The sequence below is a fragment of the Denticeps clupeoides genome, chromosome 15 (assembly GCF_900700375.1).
Source record: "Denticeps clupeoides chromosome 15, fDenClu1.1, whole genome shotgun sequence".
Taxonomy (NCBI): Eukaryota; Metazoa; Chordata; class Actinopteri; order Clupeiformes; family Denticipitidae; genus Denticeps; species Denticeps clupeoides.
Window position 1 is genome coordinate 7,140,328 of NC_041721.1, and position 10,970 is coordinate 7,151,297.

Below are 10,970 nucleotides of genomic sequence, written 5' to 3' on the forward strand. Positions count from 1 at the left end.
TTATAATAACAGTAAGAAGAAGCTAAACCGTGTTCGTCATTTGTGGTCGTGGATTGTCATCTTCTGACGATTCCGCAGCACCACAGAAGAGGAAGAAGTAGAAGAAGAAAAGAAAGTTTCCGAGGCGAGGTGTGCTTGGGCACGCAATTTAAACGACGTGTACAATTAGCGTATTTACGCAATTAGCGTAAATTTTGCTGGAATGGTGACGACAGATGGTTTTGGAGCTTACATTTGGCAACAACAACGACGTATTTCGCGACGCGCGATGGTTGTCGCGTCACAGTGAATGCTGGGTAATTCCAGGGGCTTCGCGTCGACGTCAGTCGTTCCTTTAAACCACGCCCCCTTCCAGTCCTGCCTCGTTATCCAGTGACTATTAACAGTGTTGGGAAGGTTACTTTTAAAATGGATTCCGTTACAGATTACAGAATACATGCCCCAAAATGTCGTTTGTAACGTATTCCGTTAAATTACTCAATATGAGTTACGTATTGAGGGGCAGTGGGGGCCTAGCGGTTAAGGAAGCGGCCCCGTAATCAGAAGGTTGCTGGTTCGAATCCCGATCCGCCAAGGTGCCACTGAGCAAAGCACCGTCCCTACACACTGCTCCCCAGGCGCCTGTCATGGCTGCCCACTGCTCACTCAGGGTGATGGGTTATATGCAGAGGACAAATTTCACTGTGTGCACCGTGTGCTGTGCTGCTGTGTATCACATGTGACAATCACTTCACTTTACTTTATTCTGATCACTTTGGATTACTTAATATATTGTCATGCTTTTTACAACTACATGAATGTAGCAATCATAGATAATAAAAAAATAACAATTTCTTTATTAATAAAGCTGAAAAGTGGAAGAGAAACATAAAATATGTTTCAAAATGTTGTCTTTTCCTCTACGTATGCGGGACAAATTTGATCTATTTGAGTGTCAATTGCAGGTTTTCAGGGGCTATGATATAACACACCTGTGGGCCAGTGGTTAAGGAAGCGGCCCGGTAATCAGAAGGTTGCCGGATCCTGATCTGCCAAGGTGCCGCCTGTCATGGCTGCCCACTGCTAACCAAGGGTGACGGTTAAAAGCAGAGGACACATTTCGTTGCGTCACTGTGTGCTGTGCTGTGTATCACAATCACGTCACTTTTTTTTTAGGGATATCTGAGGACTTGGGGACATTAGGGTCAAACCGTTTATATATAGATATAATACACGTGTGTGTGTATTTTGTTATGCTACTGCAAGCTGTCCAAAAAGCTTAAATTGATTAATCTCTTCAGTCATGACACATGGAGGCGTCAAACCCAGTTTTATGTGGCCTTATTAACATCTGTCAAATACCACATGGTTTATTTTTTGCACACTGTTACTGCGAATGAAGTTAAATCCATTTATCTATTCAGTGCATGTGTGCGTTGTGCTGTCTTTTGGTGTGTGTGTGTGTGTGTGTGTGTGTGTGTGTAAACAAATCAGTATCCCCTTAAACTGCAAAAAACAGAAGTGGAGATTGGAAGCCCCGCCCACTGCTTTCTGACGCCTATAAGAGAAAATTTATCAGTTGGATTTTTTGCTCCAAATGGTTCCGTTCAAAAACCAAACAACTGCCCCTCTGCTACGTTCCCTCCACTGGCTCCCAGTAGCTTCATGCATCAGGTTCAAAATACTGATGCTGGCCTACAAAGCCAAACATGGAGTAGCACCATCCTACCTCACAGCCCTTATTACACCTCGCACTGCACCTCGTATACTCCGACCCTCCAGTACTGCTCGCCTGGTCCCCCATCACTAAAGGTAAAAGGAAAACATTCATCTAGACTCTTCTCTGTCTTGGCCCCTCGGTGGTGGAATGAACTTCCCCTCGAGGTCAGAACAGCTCAGTCACTGAGCACCTTCAAACGACAGCTCAAGACCTTCCTCTTTAAAGAATATTTAATCAAATTGTAACCTTCATATTGTCTGTCGTATGTATAAGAACTACAACAGAGTGAATAAAAGGTTGTATTAGTTGGGGGTCCTAGTGAACCAGAATTGATCACTTTATTGATTGTAACATGGAAGCACGTTGTAAGTTGTTCTGGATAAGGGCGTCTGCCAAAATGCCTTAAATGTTCAATGTAAATTTACAGCATTTATCAGACGCGCTTATCCAGAACAACTTACAATCAGTAGTGACAGGGACAGTCCCCCCCTGGAGACGCTCGGGGTTACGTGTCCTGCTCGGGGACACAGTGGCAGTAAGTGGGGTCTTCCACTGGACCGCAAAGCCACAGGTTCGAACCCCACTTACTACCACCGTGTCCCTGAGCAGGACACCTGACGTCGCAAATAAATCAGCGTGTGGTCCGCAACAAAGGATCCGAGGGGAGGAGGAAGAGGAAAAGGGAAGAGGAGGAGGAGGAAGAGGGGGTGGTGACGTCACGGAGCCGCCGCGCTCCGTGTAGTTTTAGGGAAAGTCGAGGATGGGACGGACGCCGCTGCCTTCCTCCTGCCGCCGCGACCCCAACTTTCCCTGAGTTCGTTCTTCTTCTCCTTCTCCTTCTTCTCCTTCTTCCTCTTCGATCTGTGACGCTCCGCGGCGGCACGATGTCGGGATTCAGCCGCGTTTTCTTGGCGAAGAGGAGCTTCAACACCGACCTGTTCCGGACGGCCAACATGAGCGACGTCACCGACGCCAAGCAGCGCGGCTGCGACACCGGGACCCTGCTGGACGGCTTCGGGGTTCTGATCCAGGGGCTGCTGGCTGTGGTCGCCTTCAGCACCCTGATGTGTACGTAGCGCGGTCAACGCGTGGAAGCGTTTATCATTCCGCGTCGCCCGCTGGTGTCGCAGTGGGACACGCCGTGACACCGCCAGGCATTGTGTGAGCGGCGTGGTCACATGACTCCATGCCATGCCTCGGGGTCCGCGTTCCTTAAACGTAAACTTGCTGCCACATGATGTAGATCTTCTCCAGACACGGTTTACTGAGCCCCAGTAGACTTTGGCTGCTCCAAAGTCTGAGTGTGTGTGTGTGTGTGTGTGTGTTGGTGATCAATAGTGCCCCAGTCGTGTAAGGAGATGTTCTGGTAATCGTCGCACCAGGGCTGGACTTCTGCTCAGGCCCAGGGTCCCTCCCTCTCCGGTTTCTTTTGGCACCAGCGCCGTCTGTGGTTTTGTTCTGCACTTTTCTGCACGTTGACAAGCTGCAGGAAATAATGGTTTGATATCGGCTCCTGTTGCGGCCGTTTCCTGCGCTTTCTGCTCCAGAACAAGAACTTAAACCAGAGTGAAATGAGAAGTGTTCGCATTGCGGGACGGTGGATTGAAAGCAGAGGCTCGAAATGCAAAAAGAAGAAACAATAGCATACGAGATCAAACAGAAAGTAGGACGTGTATTAAAATAAACTCAATTGAACTCAAACAGGCTGATCAGCAGCTGATCGGCAGACTTCCCCCTCCCCCTCGAGAACTAAAAAAGATGCACTTATATTTATTTAGCCAATGTTTGATGCAAGTGTTTGCCCCACTAGGCTGATGGGGACATTGCTTCACTTTCTGAAGACTCCTTCACAAAGGGCATCCAGGGTCTGGAACTGACCTCGTCCCTTTCCATCCATCCCCAAATGGGTTTAAAATCAGGGGAATACGTAGGACGGTCCTAAAGAGCCTGGAAGAAGCATCTGAAAGTGAAAGTGATCGTCATTGTGAAACACTGCAGCGCAGCACACGGTGATACAACGAAACGTGTCCTCTGCTTTTATTCATCGCCTTTGGTGAGCAGTGGGCAGCCATGACAGGCGCCCGGGGAGCAGTGTGTGGGGACGGTGCCTTGCTCAGTGGCACCTTGGTGGATCGGGGTTCGAACCGGCAACCTTCTGATTAACCGCTAGGCCACCCCTGCCCCCTCTCTCTTGTCATGTCGGCGTTGTGGTAGTAGCCTAGTGGGTAACACACTCGCCTATGAACCAGAAGACCCAGGTTCAAATCCCACTTACTACCATTGTGTCCCTGAGCAAGACACTTAACCCAAGTGTCTCCAGGGGGGGACTGTCCCTGTAACTACTGATTGTAAGTCGCTCTGGATAAGTGCGTCTGATAAATGCTGTAAATGTAAATGTTGTGAGCTGCAGGGTTGTCCTATTGAACATCTCTAAATAGCCAGTCGCCATTTAACACCACTAACAACCTGCAGCTCCATTGATGCACTGAAGGGAAACGCGCCCCGAGATCACGATGGCGTCTCCTCCGCCGTGAAAGCATCTCTGGTGGGACCTCATGTCGTGCCAGTAACGTTCAGGACCAGGTTAAGACAGAAGGCGGTCGTGGTGGCGTGGCTGGCTGAAAGAAATCAGATTTTTTTACAGAATGTGCAGATTTTACAACCTACTTTTAACGTTTCACTTTTTTTGCATTTCGAACCTCTACTCGCAGCTTGGTCGAGATTCACCAGTGCAAATGTTTCTCTGCTGGTTTCGTTGACAACAGCGCTGCATGTTTCTGTGCTGGGATCAGTGAAGGAGTTTCAGTGCCTGTTTTAAAACAAGCTTAAGCAATTCTCCGATTCCGAATTCGGAGACGGCGTGACCGCGTCGTGACTATTTTCGCTCTTTTCTTTAAAGTAAGCGGCCCCGCTTACTTTAAAAGGAGAATGAAAGACCCTCTATTACGTGCTCCGTCTGGTTTCTCCCGGGGGCTCGGAACCTCGTGTCCGAGTGCGGCAGGAATAATGACTAACGGCGTGTGTGTGTGTGTGTGTGTGTGTGTCGTTTTCAGTGAAGAGATTGCGTGAGCCTGCAGAGGTGCGGAGGTCGTGGAAGATTTGGTAAAGGCCATTTCCACATTAGCTGGAGTAACAGTTTTTTAAATAGACAAATTACATTCTTCTTTTTTTTTTTTTTTTTTGCTCCCCCCTCTTTCAGGTTTTTTGACACGTCTAAGCAGGCTGTTGGTGCGCTCTTCGTCCATTTCGCCAACGTCTTCCTCTCCATGCTGACAAGTGAGGATGCATGCTCGCTGTGAGTCTAGAACGTCTTTTCTCCTCTCACGCGTTTCCCCATGGGCGGGGTCTCACCTCAAGTTTGTCCCTTTTTTTTTTTTTTTTTTTTAAAAACAGGTACCTTATGAACTTTCTTCTCGATGCCACATTGGGAATGCTGGTCATCTGGATGGGTGTTCACGTTGTGTCGAGGGTTGTTCAGTATAAGCAGCTAACCTTGCTGACGTTTGGAGAGTACGGTGAGTGGGTGTTTGCTTTCGTTCATAGTCTGGTCTAGAACTGAAATATATATATTTTTTTACTAATTACATGTTAATTTCCTTGCCGGAGTGTGGTGGCCTGTGACAGTAGATCAGTGTGTAGTGACCCATACCACACAATGTGACTAAACCGAAATGAAAGTGAAAATTACAACTGATATGAGTGTTTTTGTCATTGTAAGCGCACGGTGCACACAACGAAATGTGCCCTCCGCGTTTAACCAATCACCCTTAGTGAGCAGTGGGCACCTTGGCGGTTCAGGATTTTAACCCGCAAGCCTTTGGTTACGAGTCCGCTTTGTTTGCCACTAGGCCACTCCCCCATTTATTTTTTACTTCAGCAACCTTCCATGGGCTGCCTTTAGGAAAGGTATGCAGTAAAACTGCTCAATGCCCATTAGTACCATGAGAATGGTTGAAATCGCAACTAAAGGTCCATGTTATGTGGCGCTTACTAAAACTGAAAAATGTGAACAGAATTAGAAATCTTTTTTTTACTGATGAACTAGCTGTACAATACATTTACATTCATGGCATTTATCAGAAGCCCTTATTCAGAGCGCCTTATCAGTAGTGACGAGGACAGTCCCCCTGGAAACACTCGGGGCTCATTCTCACTTGTGAGTATGGGCTTATGGGTATGTAATTGTATGACATGTTGAAGCACTGTGTGATTTGCGCTGTTTTCTTTGCACTGCTGTAACACGGAATGGCAGCTCAGGTTACACCATGGTCTACCTGTGCCACCGTGTCCTGTAATCTGATTTTATACCTTGTAATATATATTAGGCCGCAAGTGAACATTTCCTCCTTGACACTGATGTATTGGAAGCAGCATTAGGGCAATTGAGCAACTTTGACAAGAGAAGAATTGTGGTTACTAGATAGTTTAGCCTGACCCAAGAGAAGAGCTATGGTAGCTCTAGATGGAAAGGTACATGGAACATGCAGCACAACACATTTACTTATGAGGCAGCCTAGTTTGGGTGCCCATGCTAATCAGCGTCACCCGTGGACACAGTGGTTCAAATCCCGAATCGGCAAGCGAAAGGTACCAAACCATGCTCCCCGGGCGCGTTTCATGGCTGCCCACTGCTCGCCAAGGTTAAATGCAGAGGACACATTTCACTGTGTGCACCGTGTGCGGTGCTGACAATCACTTCACTTTCACTTCATCAGAACCTGCATATCTGGTCGAGTTCTTGCCTCCATTGGTCTAATACACGGCTGATATGAAGTTGAAATCTATTTTTTGTATGCTATGCTGTTTTCATCGGCAGGCGACGCCGTGCTTGTCTGCGTCTTAGAACCGCTCGCTCTCGACCACTAGAGAGCATCAGAGCTTCACACAGACAGGTTTCTACCATCTTCAGGCTGCTCCCCCTAACCAGAGCCAGGGCATGAATTGCAACACAGCTGCAGGGCTTAGAAATCACTTTTACAGCAGTTCTCTCCCTGAAGCCATTTCCAAAGCCCCTCGAGCCTTTTCCTCTCTTCCACTTGTCTTTTCCTCCTCTTTGTCTTCATTTCTGTCTGCCTTTCCTTTAACAGTCAGTCTGTTTTTGAGTTCCTTTGTTAACTGTGTCTTTGGGAATCCAACTCACAGGTCACAGCAGGATATCCAGTTCCAGAAGACTTTATTTTTTCCCCATGTTTTTTTATGATTTATGGAATTTGTATTTGTATTTGTATTTCTTTTGAAAAGTCAGTCTGAATATGTGCCTAAATAGCAGGTTGTAGGTTGTATTCAAGGTTCCCATCTCCCTCTCCTACACCTCATTTTTTTCTCTCTAGGTGACCCCCCAAAAGCGAGTGCATGGTGTGGTCAATGTGTGGTCTACCTACTCATCATGGTCTTGGAGAAGAGCGTGGTCACTCTGGTCCTTCTGATTCCAGGCTGGACCAATGTGAGTACCCACAATCCTCCTGCCACTCCTGTGACTCCTGTACTTTTTTTTTTTTATTTTTTTATACAGATTTTAAGGTTATAAGTTATGATCATCTAGATACTTTGATCCTTATACTTACTGTGGGGATCAGACAAACCTCTGGGGATGTGTGTGTGGGTTTTAGTGAGACTTGAATGCTTCTGCTTTATTTGTTTTAGTCAAATGATACCAAGCGATTTTTATTTCCTAAGAGAGTAAAGTTTTTTTTTTTTGTGTGTGTTTGGTGTCCTGCTGTTAGTCTGGTGAGAAGGAGGCTGAGAATTTAAACTGTCCCCCCCCCTCCTCCTCCACCACCATCACCAAGTTCCATGCTGTCTTTCAGGACATGAGCTGTGGTCACATGTCCGCTATGCAACAAAGAAAGCAAAGAGTGACCATCTGGGGGCGGGTGAATGTTGCATTATTTAATTCACGTGAAAATCACTCTCTCTCTGTGAGAGAGTGTATGTTTGGTAGAGATGAGTTTGCTCGTAGATGTGTGTGCACGGATGAAGTCTAGTTGGGTAGATGCTATGTCTTCAGACTGTACACTTTTACTTAATAATCTAATACCAGTGATCAAAACCAGAAATGACATTGACATTCACAATGAAAAGTGCAGGTATGTGTCTTTTTATTGATAAGAGGTCAGTAAAACAGAAGGTAAGGCTAGATGTTTCCACGCAGCTCCATTTATCTTTTATATTTCAATTCTCAGAGTTCCTGTCCAGTGTAGTTTTTACCTGTGTTTTCCTTGCACCTCTGACAAAATTGTTACCATCTTTTTGTGTTGTTTTTTTCCCCACTTGATATGTGACATTGTGTTGTACAGTTACAGGAGGTTCTCCTGGACTACATTCCGAACCCTCAGCTGGAGTTGGTCCTGGTCATGCTCATTGTGCCCTTCGCTGTAAATGTGAGCGTGTTCTCCTCTTTACTTCTTCACGTCCTTTACCTCCTGTCCCAGGTCTGTCAACAATTCTTTGTGTTCTCTGCCATCTTCTACAGTTCTTGATGTTCTGGGTGGTTGACAGTCTTATAATGAGGAAGTACAAGACCTCGAAGGCCGTGGCCGCGGCCGCGCCGGAGGACAGCGTGAAACCAGGGTTGCCGTGGGTGACCAGTGAAGAATCACAGGTATTATTCAGTTGTGTGCTGTGACTGCTCAACTATTTCTGTGTTATGAAACATCACTACTTTGATGCACATTGTGAAAAAATTACTCTTACGTTATACAACTATAATGATTTATTTATGAGTAATCAAGGAAGGGATTGATTTCTAAATCATTTTGACAATGTGCTGATTTTGAAGAAACATTGATGTTTTTGTTGGTGGTACAGGGCCCTAATGAATTATTAGTCAGAGCAATTCCCCCATCCCCGCCCCCACTAAATACGGGGTTAGATGAGCTGTGCCCATAGGAAATATGTACTACAATAAATTGCTTAATTGTATTGTCTCCTGCACCTCTACTCTGTGGAGAATTGGCAGGCTGATGAGGGGATAAATGCAATTATGGCAAGTTTCAATATGCATTTATTTACTTTGGACTAAATCTTCCATTGACTTGCCCTTAGTTGGGGCACCAGACATATCTATTTTAATGCCAATGTTACTTTTGATTGAAGGATATTAAGGATATTATTATGCAGTTGAACCTTTCTAAACCATTTCAAGTCTCTACTCCTTACATCATTAGAATTACTATTGTCATTATTATTATAATTATTCTTGTTTGTTAGAATGTTAGAAATGTGCTGGGTGATGTGCTGAATGCATTCAGGACCCTTCAGTGTGTGTTTGTGTGCGGTGGAACATGGGATGGGATGTATCGTCTCTCTCTCTTTGTTTCGCTCCTTTTTTTTTTCCCCTCCTCCTCCGTTCCTGGGTTTTTGCCAGACTCTCACAAATCATCCATTGATCCCTGAATACAAGTGACATTTGAAACATGTTTCCAAAGTGATGTAGTGGAAGAGGGTGAGAGTGGTCAGGCATTGATGACAGAGAGGGAATGTTGTGTGTATGTGTACATGCGTGCTGAGGACCATAGTCCTCCATATCACTTACATTGGGATACTCTTCCGTCCTCATAACTGGCTTTGATGGAGTCGTCGAGTCTACTCTTATACAGTATGTCGAGTGTGCGCTGCAGAGGGTAACGGCAATTTTCCGTGTCTTTCGCTCCCCTGCACTTTTCTCTGTTTTCTCGAACTGTTTGGGCAGCAGCAGCAATATTCCCCAGACCTCAGATTCTAGTACATCTCAGAAAATGTCATGGTTGTTTTTCATAAAAAAACTTCATAAAAAAAGTACACTTGTCATTTATGCTCTATTTATTAAATGAGATTAACTCTAAAGTATTGTTTTTTTTTTATTAGTACTGTGCTCCTGTAATGTATGCCTTTACCTGAAATTAATACACAACAAACGGTTTTCTGATTTTGTGTTTTAGGTTTTGATCCAGGATGGTCCAGAGGACCAGAATGCAGATGAGAACTTTAATCCAGTCAACAAATGTGCCATCCCTGGGTGTGTGGAGGTCTAAATCAGCTTGTGCTCTGCTGTTAACACCATGCACTGTTCCATACTATTTTGCAAAATGTGTGTGCGTGTGCTTGAACAGTTGGGTAATTAATGGGCTGTGTGTGTGTGTGTGTGTGTGTGTGTGTGTGTGTGTGTGTGTGTGTGTTTTGGGAGATATTGCAGGCATCTATTAGATCTCATTGCAGGTATCTATCATAAAAGGGTTGAGATGTGAATGTCTAATGTTTTTATTTTAAATATCATACACAGGGCAATACATTCATACAGTTTATGTTACAGAACCAAAAACATATCTTTATTTAAAAATGTATTAATTCACATAAAGCATGGAAATGCTGGGTATTGAGCGTCTTTAGATTCCCAGTTTAGCAATTTCATGTTTGCTTTATCGCTGATCAAGTTTAACCCTGAATAAAAAGTGTCACATTTTGGCCTGCCATTGGCTGGGCCAGCAGGGGAATGAATTTAAAATGCAGTTACCTAGGGATATTAATTCTGGTTTCCTACCCCAGTGTATAACATTTTCTTTGTCTTTTGAGTCAAACTTCCACATTTTCCTTCTCCCCCCTCCCTAAACCGGAACACTTTAATTCTGGCCCTACCTCAGTTAAGCTCAGGTGACCTGTTCACTGTGCGTGTGGCGTTTTGAGGCAGGGGAAGATGGGGAGGGGGAGTTATTCATGTTGGAGGTTCTCCAGAAGGGTGGGGTGTTGGGGTGGGGTGCTGGGGCTACTCTAGAATGAGGATTGAGTTACATGCTGAAGAATCCAAAATAATTTGGAATGTAAGAGCCGGATACTCAACCACAGCTCATTGCTGCATTGTCATGGAAACATAAAGACAGGTTGCTACTTTAGTGCCTGTCCCATTGTTTTATATAGATTTATTTTTCCTGAGTTTATTGTATTTGCTTATTCCTGAATTTTACACTGCAACATGAACTAAACACTTCAAACTACCTACAGTACAGGCCAAAAGTTTGGACACCTTCTCATTCAATGTGTTTTCTTTATTTTCATGACCATTTACGTTGGTAGATTCTCACTGAAGGCATCAAAACTATGAATGAACACATGTGGAGTTATGTACTTAACAAAAAAAGGTGAAATAGCTGAAAACATGTTTTATATTCTTTTTTCCTCAAAATAGCCGCCCTTTGCTCTGATTACTGCTTTGCACACTCTTGGCATTCTCTCGATGAGCTTCAAGAGGTCGTCACCTGAAATACTTTTCCAACAGTCTTGAAGGAGTTCCCAGAGA

At 44.9% G+C, this 10,970-nt stretch overlaps 1 protein-coding gene across 1 annotated transcript; it reads left to right on the forward strand.

Moving 5' to 3' along the window:
* Positions 1-2,437: 2,437 nt before the first annotated feature.
* tmem110l (transmembrane protein 110, like) lies at positions 2,438-9,922 on the forward strand. Its single transcript, XM_028954774.1, has 8 exons — positions 2,438-2,767; positions 4,753-4,801; positions 4,899-4,994; positions 5,093-5,214; positions 7,030-7,142; positions 7,996-8,079; positions 8,172-8,300; positions 9,619-9,922. The coding sequence occupies exons 1-8, from the start codon at positions 2,584-2,586 to the stop codon at positions 9,709-9,711; spliced, it is 870 nt and encodes a 289-aa protein (XP_028810607.1). The 5' UTR covers positions 2,438-2,583; the 3' UTR covers positions 9,712-9,922.
* Positions 9,923-10,970: the final 1,048 nt, after the last annotated feature.